Raw genomic sequence first — 20119 nt, 5'->3', positions numbered from 1 at the left:
TTTTGTACCAAATAAACATTTTTTGCTTTAGTCTCACACATGAGTTAAAATTTTAAAAATATTAATTACCATCTATTTTCAACACCCTGCAGTAATGACATTCCTTTGTTCTTCCTCATACATTCACTTTTTAAAATGCATTTGATTCTTTCCACATTGGAAGTTTTCTTCGTCTCAACTGACTGTTGTGGTCATCCTGTCGAGTTCTAAGTTCATCTTATATAGGCCTGTAAAGTCCTAGAACTTTAAATTATATATTTATATGTACTTTCCAGGCAAACTAGGTAAGCAGAAAAACTTCAGGATGCCAAGGGTTTTATTTGTAGAATGAAAGCTCCATGAGGGTAAAGGCTGTGCCTGTATTTGTTTACTGTCATATTTCCAGTACTCAGAGCAATATCTGGCACATAGTAAGTGAGAAAGGAATATTTTCAGGAAGAGTGAATGATTTCATAAATTCCCTGATCTTGCAGAATGAATAAACTAATCCATCAGTTCCCTGATCCTGGTGTCCCTTTGGCCTGCACCTCCACATAGCCTAATGTAAGGGGTGGCAACATCCTTCAGGTGGCAACATCCTTCAGGTTACAGCATCCTGAATTGTAGAGAGTTCACAGAGGTGGAATAGGGTAGCAGGATGAGGGTTGAAGGGGTCTAAAACTGCTCAGGGTTCAGCCTTGCAAAGCTTATACTCTGTAGCAATTCTAGTGTATTAGCTATTTCTGTTCTTAACTGCTAACTGCACCCTATGCACAAGAGCTGTAGATACACTTCCTGTTCACGGCAACCCTTTCTGCTATATCTGTTACAAAATTTTGTTACAAAATGTGGCTGCCCTGGAAGGCGTTGTAGGGATCATTTTGACTGGGACGAACAAGAATAAACTTCCGGGTTGAGTGTTGCCTAAAAGAGTATCCCCCTGTTTCTCAGGGGACATCAATTCAGTGGGTGCTTCCTGTGTTGCACTATAAATATGTCTGACTGAAATGAGGCTAGAAGCAGTCAGGTTCCTGCTGAGGTAGGGTAAGGAGGATTCATGTTCATTCTCTTTGTATCACCCATACAGAAGCCTGAAATTGTAGGATAACTGAAGTAAGGCAATTACAAAGGAGAGGGGAGGGCTGAAAGGAGCATGCGATTGAGGTTACCTTAGTAAAGAATAACTTGCAATTTAGCCAAAGCCTAATCAGTACTTAATAAAGCCAAATGCAGGGGCAAGGCCTATATCTTGGTAAAGCCTAGTCAGCATCTTAGGCTAGATAAGGCCTAGCTGGATCTTAAGCCCAGTTAAAATTTAGCCATGGCCTTGGCCCAGTTATGGCCTAAGCAGGGCCTAGATGGTATCAGAACCTGCTTAAGGCCTAGCCAGCGAAGCTATGGCCTGGCTAGAGTCTAAGCCCATTTAAGCCCTAGTCAGCACAGTAAGGCCAAAACAGCTAAGTTAACACCAAGCCTGAACTTAGATAATGCCTAGTCAGTGAATTTATCTTAGCGAGCACAGTTAAGGCGAAGCCAGGGCCTAGGTTCAGGTAAAGCCTACTCAGAGATCAGTTAGGGCCTACCCAGGATTGAGCCTAGGGGCCTAGAGAAGGCCTAGATCTGATTAAAGGTTAGACATGGCTTTGGCATAGGTAGGGCCTAGTTGATGCTTAGGTCTGGTTAAGATCTAGACAAGGTCTTGACCTAAGTATGGAAAGGGCTTAGTGTAGGCCTAAACCTTGTTAAAGCCTACTTAGAGCCCAGTTAAGGCTAGCTAGGGACTAAGCCTAATCAAGGCTTAGTACACAAGGTAAGGTCTAGTCAAAGCACAATTAAGGACCACAGAGGGCCAAAGCATTGTGTAGGCCTTATTAAAGCCTAGTTAAGGCCTAGCCCTGGCCTAAGTGTACTTAAGGTCTAGTCAGCTGGTTAAGGCCTAGTCAGAGCACAGTTAAGACCCACTCAGGACCAAAGCCTTGTGCATTACATGTCAGAGCCTGGTTAAGGCCCAGGCTGGGCCTAAGCCTAGTTAAGGCCTAGTAAGTCAGTTAAGGTCCAGCATGGACCAAAGCCTTAATGAGGACTAATCAGAGCACAGTTAAGGACCACTGAAGGCCAAAGCCTTGTGCAGGTCTAATCAGTCAATTTAGGCCTAGTCAGAACACAGAAGCCCAAGTAAGGCTAGTCAGTCAGTTAAGTCCTAGTTAGAGCACAGTTAAAGCCTAGCCTTGGCCAAAGCCTTGATGAGGCCTAGTCAGAGCATAGTTAACAACAACTGAGGGCCAAAGCCTTGTGCAGACCTAATCAGAGCCTCTGCCAAGTTAGGGCCTTTACAGTCAGTTTAGGCCAGTCAGAATAGAGAAGCCCAGTTAAGGTCTAGTCAGTCAGGTAAGGTCTAGTCAGAGCACAATTAAGGCCCAGCCTGGGCCAAAGCCTTGATGAGGCCTAAGGCCAAAACTTTGTGTAGGCCTAACTGGAGCCTTAGCCGTGTTAGGGCCTTTTCAGTCTGTTTAGCCCTAGTCAGAACACAGTAGCCCAGGTAAGGCCTAGTTAGTCAGTTAAGGTCTAGTCAGAGCCCAGTTAAGGCCTAGCTAGGAACTAAGCCCTGACCTGGTCCTGGAAAACCCCTTAGTACCCAGAAAACCAGATTGGTTGCTTATCTTCGTAAAGGCCTTTTAAATAAAACTTTTCTTTGCCTTATAGTTTATGATTTAGAAACTTAACATTATTTCTTGATTTGAGCATCCATTTGAGATAGGTGTCATCTTTATTCCCAGTATCCAAATAAATAAAGACTCAAGTTTAGAGAGGACAAATGACTTCCTCAATGCCATATAGTTAGTCTCAGAGGTTGAGTTTAAAATCTATGTTTGTATTCAAAAGCCATGCTTTAATTTTTTTAAACCAACAGTAAAAGGGCATCTCCATATAATTAAAAATTGCCTAAGCACAAAAGTAATACTTCCTCAACGTATTATCATCCTTACTTTCAAATCAGGAAGGTGAGTCACAGCAAGCCTAAGTGACCTGCCCAAGGTAAGAAAACTTTTAGACTTGAACCCAAGTCTCTCTGTTTCCAAATCCCATATTCATCCCCTTACAAATAATGTATCTTTCCTTCTTCCTCAGCGTCAAACACTTTGGCACATGTCTTTATGTTTTCATGTTTTGGTGGTGTTCGGGTCTCTGAATTTTCTGAAGTCAATCAAGCAATTAGTAGGTTGTGCTTGCACTGACACTTCTGTTTTCAGCCTGATGGTTTATTTGTTGAACTGATGCTTGCTGTTTCATCAGGGGCTATTTGTTGAGCCTTGCATTAGAGCTAACTTGCTGGCAGAATGAAATCTCAATCACTTGGTTTGCTGTGATGTAGGAGAAGAGAGTTTGAGAAGGGCACTGAATTCAAATTTAGTAATTTTTGGGAGAGTTACTGGATATATCCCTGGTATAGTGACATTCTGAGAACCAGGGAAATAGAACAAGGCCTCCTTCTCTGGTCCTCTGGGTTCAGCTGCCAGAGGGCACTGAGGACTCGGCTTGTCTTTTTCTGGCTCTGCCATTCCTGTCACCTCCTGTGAGCTTACTAGGAGTGACAGGTGTGTTTGTTAAAAATCCTGCACATAAATATAGCTGTGTCTTCTACAGTGTTATCCTGAGGACAAAATAGCTGCCACCCCTGCAGAATGCAGCAGCTTCAGGATTGGATGCCAATGGTAGCAGTATGCCAAGCATGAAGTCTCCTGTTTTCCCCTGTGCTGCCCTGTACCAAAGGTGGTGCATTTGAAAAAATAGTCTCTATTCTTCTTGTATGGCAGTGGCACTATGGGAGAGCTTTTAACTGAGAAGTTAGTCACTTAGATGGTGTCATAGTGCAAGAGACCACTGGGATACACATTAGGTAGCAGATGCCTTCTTGGGTTATAATTTCCCTTTGTACTTTCATGTTGAGCTGGAGAACTACTTGGTATAATGTGTAATGCAAGAGGGAGGCAGAGCTGGTTGGGAAGAAACAAAATGTTTTATTCCACTGAGCAGCTGGGATATTTAAATGTTGCTTTCTTTCTTGGAGAGAAAGTGCCATTTGAGAATGGCACCATTTTCTCTGACATTCACATGGTGAATCCCCACTTAAACTCACATCTTTAGATTATTTCATGTTTGTATTCCTGTGAGCTGGTGAAACATATTCAGCTTTGAGGCATTGGGCTAATGGCATATGCGAGCTATAGCTGTATCCCTAACAAAGAATCTGGAAGGCCTTTCCTCAAGGACTGGGGGCTATGAAGTGTTAAGATGGAGGCTATGTGAAGAGAGCTCTGAACTGCATTCCTCATTCTACCACATTCCAGCTATGTGACTTTGGGTAGAAAATGTTGCCTTTCTGGACTTTAGTTTTATCAAATGTAAAATGGGAATAATTAAACTCCCATCAAATGAGATGTGATATGAAAGTTATAGAAAAAGTATAAATACCATGAAATTAAAGAATTATTGATTCTGTTATTCATTCAACAAATATTTATTGGATACCTACTATGTACCAGGAACTCTTTATGTCCTTAAACAAAACATAGTTCCTTGCTTTCATGGAGCTTACATTCTAGAGAGGGGAGCCAGAAAGCAAACAGTAATCATAATCCACAATAAGAATTAGTAAACCATATAGGATGTATAGAAAGTCTTAAGTTTTAAGTTAAGATGAGAAAGTAGAGCAGAGTAAGCTAGCCATCAGGAGTGCCAAGTTGGGAGGGTGGATTCCATTTTAAATAGAGTAGACCTCATGGAGAAGGTGATATTTATGCAAAGGGTTTGGAGGAGCTGAGTGATTTAACATTCTGGTTTAGTAGGGCTCTCACAAGAGGACAGGGTGATGACCCTGGTGTGCTTTTCTCAGTGCCAAACATATGGGCAATGGGATTCATTCTTTACCCACATTTAAATGCTAACCTCTTGCTCCTTTGAGCCTTGGGAGGTAGAGATATGAAATCGTCACAGGGAAAGGAAATAACACATTCATGCCCAAGAAGACAGCATCTTTACTTTCTAGGATATTAAGAAGGTTATTTTTTTCTGCCTCATTTCCTCCAATTTATTCTGTGTCTATCTACCTCAGAGTTAAAAAATGGAGATGGGGTTTTATTTGGGGGTGATGAAAATGTTTGGGAACTAGATAGATGTGGTGGTTACACAACATCGTGAATGTATTAAATGCCACTGAATTGTTCTCTTTAAAATGGTTAATTTTCTGTTCTGTGAAATTCACCTCAATAAAAAGAGGGAGGAGTTGGAAAAGAGATCTGTTACTCTTGTTTTATTTTTTATTTTCATGGGTCAGCATACGGTCTTAAGATGATTGTAATGTTCACGTAGGTTTTTGGAATCTTTCTTAGCATTCTAAATGAAGAAGCATTCTGGGGATAATTGGGTATATAGAGATGAGGGCTACGAAATGGTTGTCCTCAAGGGGGGCAGGGATGGGGTTGTGGTTTTTGAGCTACTCAGTAAGCCAGCCACCATGGCTTTATTGTGTTTTTGTTGATATCTCAGCACTGGTTCTGATTCTGCTAGTGATTTGGGGGTCCCCAGAGCATCACTAGGGCAGACTATAGTGTAACAGACTATACGGAAGACTAAGAGTCGGAAGAATCAGGTTCTTATTGTTGCTCTGCTACTAACTTGTTGTGTAAACTTGGCAAGTCACTTAACCTCTTTGGGTCCCTGCTTCATCAGTTTTAAAATAGGGATAATGCTTGACAGATTGTTCTAAGGATTAAATAAGTATGTGAACGTGCACGGGCATATAATCAGCAGAAGGAAGAAGAGATAAAACACTGGAAAGAGCTACCAAGGGAGACTGTGGAAGCTTATTTTGAATTGATTAAAACAAAAGGACTCTCCCTTTGAGAGATAGGTAGTAGGCCTGTTAGTAGGCCTAGGGAAAAATGTACTGACCTTCTTGCCAGGTGGTAAAATAAACTAATCTAGGCTTCATTGGCAAGCTGGCATTTTCCACAGAAACAGAGAGAAGGCCATGACTGATGCTTATTCTTGCTCTTGTCAAAGTTCTGAGAGGCATTCCTGAAGACTGGGACTAAATCTGAGCTAGGAGAATAAGGAATAAAAGGCTTTCAAAAGATATTTACATGATGCTCTCCTTCTGACCTATATTATTCACATAGGAAGAGCTTAAAATCTGGGTTGGTTGAGGTGAAGTCATACTAGATATGGGAGAATGGCCTTTGCTGTCGTCCCTTGATGACCTTCCCAAGTACTTTCCAAGTAGGTGTTTCCAGGGAAGAATTGGTTAATGTTATGGAAGAATCATTGCCATAATGCCTTTTCTAGGCAGCTGGTAATGTATTGGAAGCACAGACAATGAGTAACCTGCAACATAGGCAGCTTTTGTGATGCCACAAGTGAAGTATATGTGGCTATATCCCTGCCAGAGCTCAGAGCCAGAGTGAGGAAGTGCTTCAAAGGCAAGAGAAAGTTAGGTTGGGACTCACTACTCCCCAGGATTCCAGCTTGTTCCTAAGGGCTCTGATTAATCTCAGGTCCCCTGAAAGGATTATGTGTGAGCTGCAGCCATAAGACAGCTCTGCCCCATCACATAGTTATCCAAGTTCATTATCTGATATTGGTTATGACTATGGGATGAAGTGGCTCTCTGGTATTTCCTTCCAATATTTGCAATGCTACAGTTGCCTCCCTTCCTGCCTACCAGGGGACTTTAGTCAGTACCCAGGATGTACCACATGCTGTTTCCTGGATCCAAGTTCTTCAGCACAAATATCAGCTAGCATTTATTAAGAACTTACTATATATCAGGCACCATTCTAAATTCATTGCATGTATTAACTCATGTAATCCTCACGACTATCATTTTCATTTTATGGTTGAAGAAACTGAGGCAAAGACTAGTTTAGCAACTTTCCAGTTAGTAAGTGGCAAAGTTGGAAATCAAATCTAGGTCTGTTTGACATTAGACCCTATCCTTATAAACCACTCACACAAATTTACTCTCTCCCTTAAGGTAACATAAAAACAAACAAAAACAACTTTCTTTTTTCCCTCTCAGAAAACTGAGAGAACTCAGGAATAGAACCTCTTTTCCTGATACCTCTAAGTTCTTTTAGTTTCCTTTATTTTAGACCCTATCCTCTGCACTGATAATACTTGAAAGCCAAAAATCTTTCTAGAAGCACTGGACATCTTTTCAGGCTCTCTGAAGGCCTGTGGGCTTCCCACAGTAGCCAAGCTCCAAGGCCAAGCCTGTGCAGGCCTTGCACAAATTAAGTGGGACTTGCAAGTCCCACCAAATTAAGATGGGGTAGCTGTCTCTGTTGGAACAGTATCTTGAGGAAACATTTGCCTATCTAGGAAAATAAATAACCAGGAGGTATATTTTCAAAAGCGGTTGTTTCTCTCCAGTGACTAAGTTGTTTTCCTGAAGGATATTTCAAGAGTTTGTAGTTCTCTCTGCAGCAGCAAGCAAATTTGGAGGAGGAAGAAGAAAGAAATGCAGTAGTGCTAGGTTAAAATGGACCATAAGGACATTTCCTACTTTTCTTTTTTACAGTTTCAGTTTTGAATTTGTCATATATTTTCAAGAAGGGGAAATCAGCCACACAATTCTTTCCTTTCTCTTGATAAATTAAAGATTTATCTTTAATGGGGATTTTAAATGTCAGCTCCTATATCAGAAAAATGCCTTATTGCACAGTTTTTTTTTTTAAGGCAAAGGTTTGTTGTTTTTAAAAAAAGAGTTTAAAGGATAAATCCAGCTGCTTTGTTCAGTGTTGCTCCCAGAGACCTCCTTTTATGTCAAAATCATAAAATTTGCCCTTTTGGGACAAGGCCTTGTTGATGTTTTCCTCAGGGGTGGGGAGGGCAATAAGAATTTATGTATGTCTTGAGGTTTTTATTAAAAATCTAAATTGAACACATGTATCCGAAAGGTACTGCAGTGCCAGACAAGGAAGTATTATGAAAAAATTTCCCATTTGTAAATAGGAAACTGGCACCTATGCTTACTAAAGGCGCATTTTAATCTCTTCCACATAACTACCTCTGTTCATCTTGGATATGAAGTAATTTACCTTGCCTGATGTGAAGAAGCTTAACTAGAAACATAGTCCCAGCAGATTTGGATTCCTTTGCTCCTTTTCCATCCTGCTGTTACACACTTATTGCCAGTTTGTCTGTTATGAGCATCACAAAATTTAGGATGGGACTATCAGCTAAAAGAAACTAGTGGCTTTTGATTATCTGTGCTGACAAAATGTCATATGAGAAAGAGATTAATAAATCTAGTGGTGTTAGAGTTCCTAGTTATCAGATGGGTAGCATGGCCTCTGCCTCAGCTGTCTCCCTGAGTTTTTTGTAATATAGGAGCTATCTCATCTTGTATCAATTTAAAATCCTGTCTAGCAGTAAGGACCTCTTGCCCACTGTCGTGAAGTAGAGAGCCACACAGGCCAAGGGCTCAATCGAACAGGCCCTACCTGCACCAGGACCCTTCCCTGCATATTCAGATCACATTCCATTTTCATTGGCTATGATAACTGGCTCCTAATATCAAACCTGAGCAAAACACTATCATGCTGTCTTCACTAATGTTATAGGAAGGAGACACAAAATTAATGAACAAAAATTTTTGAGGTATGACATAAATTCAGCAAAGTACATACATTATTTTAAGGGTTCAACTCAATGTTATTTCTTTTAATGCATATAATCATATTAGGATATAAAACATTTCCAGTACCTCAGAGAGCTACCTCATATCTTTTTCCAGTCAGTAGCACCTCACCCAGAGGTAACCAACCACTCTGCTCACTTCTATTTCTTAGATTCATTTTGCCTGTTCTTGAGTTATGTATAAATGGAATGATCTGATACGTACTTTCATGCATCTGGGTTCTTTCAACATTCCTATACATGTCTTTTGGTAGACATTAGAATTATTTTCTTTCAGGTAGATAACTAGGAATAGAGATAGATGATGTATGGTTTACTTCAGTAGATAGTGCTGAACAGTTTCTCAAAGTAGCTGTATCAGTTAATACTTTGACTGGCAATATATGAGAGTTCAACTTTGTCCACATCCTTCCCAGCATTTGGTATCGTCAAACTTTCAAAACCATAGCCATTCTCATGGAAGTATTATGTATCTCAATGTGGTTTTCATTTGCATTTTCCTGATAAACAATAATATTGAATACCTGTTCATGTGCCTGAATGCCATTTGGACATTCTTTTTGGTGAAGTGCTGGCTCAATTCTTCTTTCCATTTTTAAAAATTGGGTTGTTTTATCTTTTTCTTATTTATTTGCAGGAGCTCAAAAATATATGTATATACTGGATACAAGTCCTTTATTGGATATATGTATTGTGAATATTTTCTCCCCAGCTGTGGTTGGTCTTTTCACCCTCTTGAGGTATCTTTCGACTAGCAGAGTTCTTAGTTTTAATGAAGTCTAATTTATCAGTATTTTCTATCACAGTTAATGTTTTTCTCGTCCTTTTAAAGAAATCTTTGCCTATCCCAAAATTGTACCAATTTAGAAGATTTATTGTTTCACCTTTCATATTTAGGGCTATGATCCATTTAATTTTTTTATATCTGGTGTGAGGTAAAGGTCATGATTTCAATGATTTATCTGTCTGTCTTGTGCCAATGCCATGTTTTTTCATTACTGTAGCTGTATGGCTAGACTTGATAGCAGAGAGTATATGTCCTTCACCTTTGTTCTTCTTCAAAATGTTTTGGCTATACTAAGCCCCTTACATGAAAACCTTATATATTGTAGAATTACTTCATCCAAAGTACCCTTTGGTCGTGGCTTTGAGCTTATTAACTCACTAGCCTCCCCTCACCTCCAACTTCAAAACTGAAGTAACGTTTTGAGGAGACTTGTAACGTGTTTGGTGTTTGGCGCAAACACCCTTCCACCTCACCCCCTCACCCTTCCCTCACCCCACCCCCTCACCCTCCCCTCACCCTCCCCTAACCCCACCCCCTCACCCTTCCCTCACCCTCCCTGCACCCCACCCCCACCCCGCCCCCTACCTGTCCCCTGCAACCCTGAAGTGAGACTCTCTCAGAAGTACCGCGAGACTCTGTGAGAATCTCACTCTGCCTTTCCGGTCCAGACGCCAGACGCCAGACGCCAGACGCCAGACGCCGCCTCGAAGGCAGCTGCCCTCAGGTAAAAAATTACTAGCTCTGCGTCTCCGCTCCTCAAATTTCCAACCCATTATGCAAGACACATGCAACTGCCCAATTCTGTAGATTTCTCCTTTCTCTCAGTAGAGCCCCTCTGCCTGGGGCCCAAGGCTAATCCTCACCCTGTGCCCAAAATTAGCAAATGCAGCGGGGAAGGGAAGACTCTGTAACTGCTCACTGAAGAAAGGCTTTTCCCTCTGAAATTTTAGTTCGTCTTGTCCTTGTTCCACAGCTCGTGGATATCTTTAAAATGTGCAATTTATCCTCTTTTTTTGGTTATTGTTTTGTAGCTGTGGTGAGAGATTCCTATCCTGACCAACTACATTACGTTTGAAAGCGGAAGTCCTGAAAATCGTTTAATAGGTAGAGCCTGGACCATCGCATCCATTTCCACTCTATTATTGGTGAGTAGTTTATAAGTATTTATGCCAGTTTATTAGGTCAGTGGAAAGACAGATAATGGACACAATCTCTCTGAGCCTCCTGGTGATAAATGTTGGGAATCGCCTAGAGGACTGATCAGGCTCTCTCCATCCTCTACCTAAGGACCCAGAGTCAACTTGAAATTCAGCCAATTTCCAGGGATGGCAAATGAGATTAATATTCTCAGTTCTGGTCTTGTTTAGGGTGATGGGATGTCAGCTCTGTCATAGGCTTTAGAAGTCAGACCTAGGCTTAAATCCCACGTCTGCATTTTACTTGCCATATGACTCTGGGCAAAATACTTAATCTCTCTGATGTTCAATTTCTTTATAAATTCATAGGATTATCCCAAGGATTAAATGCACTAATATAAAAAATTGGCCAACACAGTGATTGACACATAATAAGTACTTATGTGTGAACACTTACTAGAATAATTATTTATGGGTATGTCATCTCATATGATGTATATTTCCTGAGGCTGGGGAATGTGCTTGCTTTGGGTAGGGGGGAGGTAAATTTACATACAGTGCACACATTTTAGGATTACCATTCAATGAGTTTTGGCAGATACATACGCCTGCTTAACCCAAAACCCTATCTAAAACAAGACCATTACCATCACCCTAGAAAGTTCTCTCCCTGCCTCTACCAAATCAGTTCCAACTCCCCTACATGCAGATACTGTTTTGTTTTTTTTTTCCCACCATAGATTAATTTACATTTTCAACAATTTTATATGAATGGAATCATACTGTATGTATCATTTTGTGTCTGGCTTCTTTCATTATGTATAATGTTTTTTATATTCATATACATTATTGACTTTATCAGGAGTTCCTTTATATTGCTGAGAAGTATCACATTATGTGAATATATCACCGTTTATCCATTCTCCTGTGGATGAACACCTGGGCCCTTTCCAGTTTTTTTTGCTATAATAAAGGTGCTATAACTACTCTTGTAAAAGTCTTTTTGTGAATATATGCTTTCATTTCTCTAGGGTAAACACCTAAGAATGGAAATGTAGGCTTAGTTTTATAAGAAACTGCCAGTTATTTCCTGAAGTGGTTGAACCATTTTGCACTCCCACCAATAATTATGAGTGTTCTGGTTGTTCTACATCTTTTCCAATACTGGTGTTGTCATTCTTTAATTTTAGCCAGTCTGGTGAGTATTTCATTATGGTATCTTGTGATGTTAATTTGCATTTCCCTGATGACTAATGATTGTTGACCACATTTTCATGTGTTCAGTAGGTATTCGTTTTTCTTCCTTTGTAAAATGTCTGGTCAAATCTTTTGCCCGTATTTTCCTAGGTTGCTTGTCTTTTTATTATTGACTTGTAGGGGTTCTTTATATATTCTGGTTGCAAGTTGTCAGATATGTTTTGTGAATATTTTCTCTAAGTCTGTGGGTTGCCTGTTCATTTTATTAACTGCAGGTTTTGATTACTTAGTTCTTCTTTGTATCCTCTGCTGTCCCCATACATGATAGATGCTTGATAATAGTTACTGAATGAGTGAGTTGAAAGTTGTCTCTCTCTTCTACCTTCCCTGACTCCTTCCTTTTTTTTTCAACAACACTTATTGAATGGTATTGTATGGCAGACACTCTTCTGTCTGTGCACTGAGGATACAGCAGAGAACAAAACAGACTAGTTTCCCACTTTCATGGCATTTATGTTTTAATCTGCATGTATGTGGGGATGGGGTAGGAAACGGACAATGATCAAATAAATAAACAAGAAAATACGAGATATCTATAGATGTCATAATGCAACAGTGCAGTGTGTGCATAATGAGAAAGGGAATGATGGGAGTTTTTCAGGTTGAGGGGTCAAAAATCTGAGGTGGTAATTCTTAAACTAACACCAGAATGCTAAGAAGCCATTACTTTTTTTCTGGGGGAAAGTCATTTTAGGCAGAGGAAATAGCTAGCAAAAAGACTCTGAAGGTGAGTTGGTCTTAGTACAAATTATCCAAAATACTCCTTTAGGCAAAGTAAGGTGTCAGGGGCTGCTGTTCTGGTACTTACTATAATTAAAACAAACTAACTATAAAATCTTACTCTTTCTTGGTATTGTAATACTTAGCTGTTTCTTATCACTCTCCCTCATCACTCTCCCTCCACTGCCATTTCCTAGATTCCAAGATGCTTTTAAGATGGGAATTGTGGAACATAAAGTCAACAGGGTTAAGGCTATGTCAGGAAACTTTTTTTTTCCTATCAGAAGTGATCAAAAAGGGCCCCACTCTGGTCACAACTGCTGGAAACTGGCCAATAATAGAGTGGGCAGTATCCTGAAGGAGTGAGATGGATGGCTGTTTCCTAAAACACTCCACTACGAAAAAACTACTGAGATTAAGCTGGAGTAATAAAACCAGTCCAATCTGCAGAGCTGGTAGATAGAAATTTACTGTGCAGATATGCCCAAAAACACAATTGGCCAAAGGTACATTGATTAGCCATGAACTGGAGATATATGCTTTAGTAAATGGAAAATCACAGGCTGGACTATTGTAGTCAATCCAATCTGGTGGAGGAAGACATGGAGAAAAACCAATGAGTAGAATTTATCAACTCATATAGGACATATACCCATTCATCAGAAGGGAAAAACAAAATAATCTATTTGGAATGAGAGAGGAGACAATCCAAATCCCCAAAACAAATAACTATTCTGCAGTCTTCAGGACTCCCAACTCAGCTACCTTGTTAGTTCAATTTAAGGTTGCAGAATGGGCATATGAAACCTCGTGGTATGGACACGAATGCCTTGGTAAGCAGATGAGAGAGGGGGGAAAAAACTATCTGTGAACCAAAGAGATAAAACAAGTGAATAAGCAATATGAGATATGTGAAATCACTAAAAAACTTCTTGCATCCTCAACAAGCTCATTTGGCAGGGGAATAAACCAGACAAATATGGCAGGTATATTATATTGGAACAATCCCTAGATTTTATGAAAGAATATTGCGTTATAGAAGTATATACTTACTCAGGAAGGGGATTTCATAGCACACCAGACATGCAGATGATAATAGCACAACCTTAGCTTTAGGCAAAGTTGGAGGAACTAGCTGATAAATTTGGAACATTGACAATAATAGGAAATGAAGAAAGAACAAATTTTTATAGCTAAAGTACAACGTCTGGCAAAAGATATTGTGGGACTTCCATTTACCATACTTTCCTCAGGCTGTAGGAGCAACTGTAATTTTTAATGAATGGATTATTAAAAACACAGAAAGAACTTAGCAGCGTCAGATAAAAATGGCAGTGATGCAGAGGTGCTAATAAAGACAGGGAGTTAATTGAAAGACCCTGAATGAATGTGTCTTCCTCAATAGAGATGTTCAAGAAAGACAAACTGCCGGTGTTCACTTGCTCTCTAATTCCCTAATAAGAGATAAAGACCATGAGAAAGTCAAAGCAAAGAGAGTGTGGATAGTAGATCCTTATAAAGCCATTAAAAAGTAAGAGCAATAGCTAGGGATAACCCTGCAACCTTACTGGTAAGTATTGATAGGGGTTATCCTATAACCAGAACCTATAAAATAGATAAAGGCTTAAGGATACTAATCTTTATATTTTTCTTTCCTATTATTAGATCTGCTTCGCTGCTTTCTCTTGGCTGTGACAGTCTGTTTGACGTCATAATATCAGTTCACGACTAGTGCAAACCAGAGTACCATATATAAGCTTTGTGAGAGGTACACCACCGTCATCAAAAAGTGCTATAGGACCACTGACCTCATTCTGTACTTGATAATCATAAAAATCATATCAACAGCCTCTTTTCTCATCTGAACCAACCACAGAACCATTGATAGCCATACAGGATTCATTGTCACCAACAGCCAATTTTTTTACAGGTTTTAGTAATATTTTATCTACTGAGAAGAGCATTGAGGCATGGAGTCGGTGTCGATCCCCGTATTAGTTAGTGGGCTTATTGATTGTGTAGCCCAGTTAATAAGAATAGCCGAAGAGCTTTTACAGTTGATTTCCCAAGAACAACAAGCTTATTATGCAGGACGAAATGTTAGAGTAGAACAGAGAGAAACAGATCCACCTCCTCCTGAAGACGCTGCATCACCAGAACTCGTTGAACTCTCAGACTTAGATTCAATATTGACACCAAGAGATGATGAAGACCTAATCTTTGATATAGATGAAGCTATGCTAGACATGGATGACTTATATGAAGATGTACTTTCTGATATTAACAATGACTTAAAGGGCGAATAAGACCCAATTTGCCCCCCACAGCATGTGAGACTGATTATTTCTCTGTTTCAAATGTGTTCTGTTTTTTCTAGATATAGCAATATGAGTTCTCTTCTAGTTCTACATTTTCCCATTATCAATATCTTATAGAACAAGTAAGATTCAATTTCCTTCTGGCAGAGACTGTTTCGTTTTACATTTTGTGTTTATTCAGAAAGCTCTGACTTTAGCAATATGGTTCTTCTTTTGCCTGTATTTGTTCTCCTACTTGGATTCCGATGACAGGAGCAAACAATAGTGAGGAAAAGAAAATCCTCACCTAACAATAGAGTGAAGCACTAATAAATTCTGTCGCATCTTGGGACCTAATTTCACTGTTCTACGACGAGTGGAAATTAAAAAAGGAATATCCCCCAGGAAGGTATTACAGTGAATATGTTCATATTAACAGGACAATATTGGGACACATATAACTCTTTACTGGGCCTTTAAGAGACTATGAATTAAAAGATACTGTATTGTATTAAAAGAAATAATTCTGAAAGAACAGCATCTACCTGGCAATAAAACTGGAGAAAGGTTCTAAGATAACTGTTGGCAGAGAGAAAGCTTTTAAAAAGCTTGGGGCAAGAAGTTCCAATACAGATCTGTTCCAGCAAAGACTGACCCACATCACAACTGCTCTGCAGTATTGTTCTCCAAACGGAAATGGAAAATTATACCAAACAAGAATAGAGAGCTAGTAGCATGCAAAGGGCTACACATAACCCTCCAAGGACTAGTCACCAATGAAAAGTCATTTATGGCATAAGGCTAGAGATAAGTCTGCAAGTGGAAGTGGATAAAGTACATCTTGGGTATAAGTGAATTTATTAAGAATAGATGATAGGCTTATTACAGTGCACCTGATACAACCTTGACTTAGAAATCTTACCATTGAGAGATAGGAGAAATAATGAATTTAAACAAAATGAGGACTGCTATTTAGCCACAAGTATTCTAATGATGTCAGACAAGGAAAATGCAATAAAGATCCCCCAAAATCAAAACAGAGAGGGACCAAATAAATATATGGAAAATTTCCGATCACACCGCAACTTCCATTTGGAAGAATAGTTACCCTTCAGATAAGCCTATGGAAGCTATGGCCTCTTTTCTGGAGAATGGTCTTTACATCTCATGGGAAACAACAAGGTAAAGACATAAAAGTATACCATCAGCCAATGTAGTATATGCAAACTGTGGAGAAATTACATATAGAAGGCACTCCACATTGGTGGAAACCAGTCTAGACCAGTTATCCTAAAGCATTTTATAGTCAAAAGGATTAAAATGGCATTTAATACAGATGACTTCAGTGGTGACCAACATAATAAATGCTCTAATACCAAGTGAGGTCTGCAGGCATAGATAGTTAGCTACTTTGAGAAAAAGACAAATGGAGACAATTGTAGACAACGTAACCTGATCTTAGTTGGATGAGCAGTAGCAGGAGAGGTATAAATCAATTGGGCCACCAAATTTCAGGATAAGTTGATCTGACAAATTTGTGGAAAGAGATTGCTGTATCAAGGCAGTCTTGATCTTTATTAAAATGAGAACTTATGGAGCCACTCAAAGATATTAATGAGAGGGGATGCAAGGGTAGTTCAGTGGTAGAATTCTTGCCTGCCATTTGGGAGATGTGGGTTCAATTTCCGGCCCATGCACTTCCCAAAAACAAACAAACAAGCAAAACAAAGATAGAAAAAGCAAGCAAACAAAAATTCACCAGATGGTGCTGTAGTAGTGGGATATTCACAGGGAAAAAATGAAATGTGACCCTGGACATATAGTATACATACACATACAACATATTAAATAAATAAATAAAAGATATTAATGAGAAAAGTTCCACAAAATACTGCTATATGGACAGATTCATAGACTGAATGAGAATCTAGGAGACTTAGGCAAAGGAACAAATAATAGAAATATAAATTATATTGTGGAACAACTTCTTTGGATTATTTCAAGCCATAACAGCAGATTGATAGCAGATTGAGGGACTGTACTGCTGTAATAACTGGACAAATGGAGCCTCACATTCCTAATATAGCAGATTCTAGATACTTCAAATTCTGTCTCATGATCTGGTATTCCTTAAACATGATAGATATTGAAGGGTAACTATTCTTTCAAGTAGAACCCTGGAATATGAGCTTTATCACAGTTCTAGGAGAATTTGTGTGAGTTTGTTAAAACCCCTAGGACGGAATGCAGCAACTATTCTAACTCAGTCAAATCATCAAAATACATCAAGAGAAATTGTGAAACTGCTCCAAAACTTGAAACAAGATAAAGATGAACAAGACTGTAAGTCAACGAATGTTCAACATGGTTCTTATTTAGATGTCAAAGCAGGAAATGCTACAACCCATAATATGTGAAGCTGGTTTGCCTTGTGGTTAACTGAGTCACCTGGAAAGACTGGACTGTAAAGGCATCTCAGGACTAGATTGCACTGTTTGCTTTGATTGTGGGATTACATGTGTAAGAGATAAGTCAGCTCTGCTTCAAGGTGTGGATTGTTGTATTAAATATGTTTGTTATATAGAACAGATTTAGAAATGGAGTTAATACATTTAAGATGAGAAAAAAAAAATAGGGGCAAGAGCTAGTAGGGAAGGAGTTTTCAGGAGAGTGAAGAAAAGTAATAAGCTGCCAACAGTTATGCAGCTACTTACGGTGAAAAGCCATGGTATGGAGTTAGTTCCTAAGCAGGTTTATGAACCAAGATGTTGAAATTTTCTCTTAACTTTTTATTTTGAAATAATTTCAAACTTACAGAACAGGTGCCGAAATAATACAAAGCCCATACAGAGAACTCCAACATGCACACTCCCAGATATCCAGATACACCAGTTTTAACATTTTGCCACATTTGCTGTATCATTCTATCTTTCATCTGTCTGTAAGATGTTGATATTGATAGAAATAGCTGGATGGTAATTGAAACAAACCACGTACCAAAAAGCCTGATTAGAAGGAGATATATTAACTAATTTGGCAGTCCCTAATCAGATACATTCTAATTGGAATCTTGCATCTTTCCTTCAGAATACTGGAGAGAATGGCTCATCCTCTATCCAAACTAGCCCCTTTTTGGATCTTGAGACCAGCACTAACACCAATTCTTGTAATGGTATGGAGGTATAGAGAGGGAGGCTCACCATTTTAAGGTAAATGCATAAAGATGTGAAAACAAAGATAGATAGGCTGGTGGACAGCAGATTAGATAGTACATGTGTTCATCCCTGTGTGCTTTGGTTAAAGTGTGTGGGCAGTTGTGACTACATATTTGCATCTTGATGTGTAATGATTACTGCTGTTCTTTAAGTCAAAATTCATTTAGTCCTTATCAGTTACTGGGCCAAACCATTTTTACTCTTGTGCGTTTTAAGAGATTTTACTAATAAACATTCATTCGCAAATTAAAAAACTCGTGGTCATCTTAAATTACCTGGTGGTGAATTTGGAGGTTACCAAACTGGCATAAAAGAACCCCACTCAATGGAAGGTAGCATAGTGAACTCAGAGAGAATATTGTACTAAGGGTCTCAAGTTCCTCTCCTGACTTTAACAAATGATCCGGAACAAATCTCTGTTACAGTCCTTCCTCATTTATAAAATGAGGGTTATTATAATAATTTTTCTGCTTTCTTTCAATGGTAACAAGGAACAAAGGAATTAACACAGTTTTTAAATTTGGTTTGATATATGTGACAATGGGACACAGCATATTAATTTAGGACTTTTCAGGAATGTTTGTACAATGTCTGCAGACAATACCTCAAAGTCTACTTGACATGGTAAAGATTATCCAATAGTTTTATACGTGTTCTATAAGAAATTAGACCTTCCTTATTCTATTCCACATTGAAGTTATAGTTTGGAATCAGCTTTAGTTTCATTCTTCTGAACTTATTTCTTCAACAAAATAAATTCTTTTGGAGCGCCTAGTTGGGTTGTAGTAGGAATAATAATAAGGAAGAAAAACAATGAAAAAGCCTTCAAGAAATAATGCAATAATGAATTATATTCCATTTAAGGCCAAGATTTTGTTCCCGAGGGACAATGTAGCTCTCACATTATTAACTTACTATGATCCAACTGGATTTTTATAATTATTTTTTACATCAAGACTGACTATTGTGCTTTCATAATGATAGCCTGATCCTAACACATTCCAGGTATTTTGGATTCTTCTTGGGTACAACATTTTTCGAGGATCCTACACCCTCCAGGCCACATTTAAAACTTTTTCTTCTACCTATTTTTAATCCTTAAAAAGCTCACCAGCCAGTCAACTAATCAACTAACCAACAGAAAAACCGCTAAGAAAAGAAAAAAATAACCTCTAGTTCTAAAGTTATTTGAAAGTTATTTGTATCGACAGATAAAGCCATCCATCTAACTTGAATGTCACATTGTTTCAGGGTAATAGAGAATCCTTGATGCAGATCATCATTATACTTCTGAAGAATGGAGCTACATTTTAGAAAGATAAGGAAAAGCCACTGAGCTCTTTATCCCTTATCACAATTTCATTTTTTTAAATTTATTTTATTTCTTTAAATACCAAAAAACACCAAACACAAACGTTCCTAATTTTTTATCATTCTGTTCTACATATATAATCAGTATTTCACAATATCATCACATAGTTGCATATTCATCATCATGATCATTTCTTGGAACATTTGCATCTATTCAGGAAAAGAAATAAAACGAAAACAGAAAAAATTTATACATACCACACACCTTACCCCTCCCTTTCATTGATCACTAGTATTTCTAACTAAATTTATTTTAACATTTGTTTCCCCTATTATTTATTTTTATTCCATATGTTCTACTCATCTGTTGACAAGGTAGATAAAAGGAGCATCAGACACAAGGTTTTCACAATCACACAGTCACATTGTGAAAGTTATATCATTATACAATCATCCTCAAGAAACATAGCTACTGAACACAACCCTACATTTTCAGGTACTTCTCTCCAGCCTCTCCATTACATCTTGAATAACAAGGTGATATCTACTTAATGCGTAAGAATAACCTCCAGGATAACCTCTGGACTCTGTTTGGAATCTCTCAGCTATTGACACTTTGTCTCATTTCACTCTTCCCCCTTTTGGTGGAGAAGGTTTTTTCAATCCCTTGATGCTGAGTATAAGCTCATTCTAGGACTTCTGTCCCACGTTGCCAAG

The 20119-nt window shown here is 38.7% G+C and overlaps 2 protein-coding genes across 3 annotated transcripts in view; one reads left to right on the top strand and one right to left on the bottom strand.

The window, feature by feature from the left end:
* The window catches only part of TRPC5 (transient receptor potential cation channel subfamily C member 5), a 197966-nt gene that overhangs the window by 101951 nt on the left and 75896 nt on the right, over window positions 1–20119 (bottom strand). The gene's annotated exons all lie outside the window — the stretch shown is intronic.
* Window positions 2904–18399, top strand: TRPC5OS (TRPC5 opposite strand). Of its 2 annotated transcripts, none has more exons than XM_077146515.1 (3): window positions 2904–3015; window positions 10498–10611; window positions 14245–18399. In XM_077146515.1, the coding sequence occupies exon 3, from the start codon at window positions 14550–14552 to the stop codon at window positions 14883–14885; it is 336 nt and encodes a 111-aa protein (XP_077002630.1). In that variant the 5' UTR covers window positions 2904–3015; window positions 10498–10611; window positions 14245–14549; the 3' UTR covers window positions 14886–18399. The 2 variants fall into 2 exon arrangements, with proteins under 2 accessions (XP_077002630.1, XP_077002629.1); XM_077146514.1 differs by lacking the exon at window positions 2904–3015 and adding an exon at window positions 10138–10190.

The sequence above is a fragment of the Tamandua tetradactyla genome, chromosome X (genome assembly GCF_023851605.1).
Source record: "Tamandua tetradactyla isolate mTamTet1 chromosome X, mTamTet1.pri, whole genome shotgun sequence".
NCBI lineage: Eukaryota > Metazoa > Chordata > Mammalia > Pilosa > Myrmecophagidae > Tamandua > Tamandua tetradactyla.
This window is presented reverse-complemented; position numbering and strand designations above follow the sequence as displayed.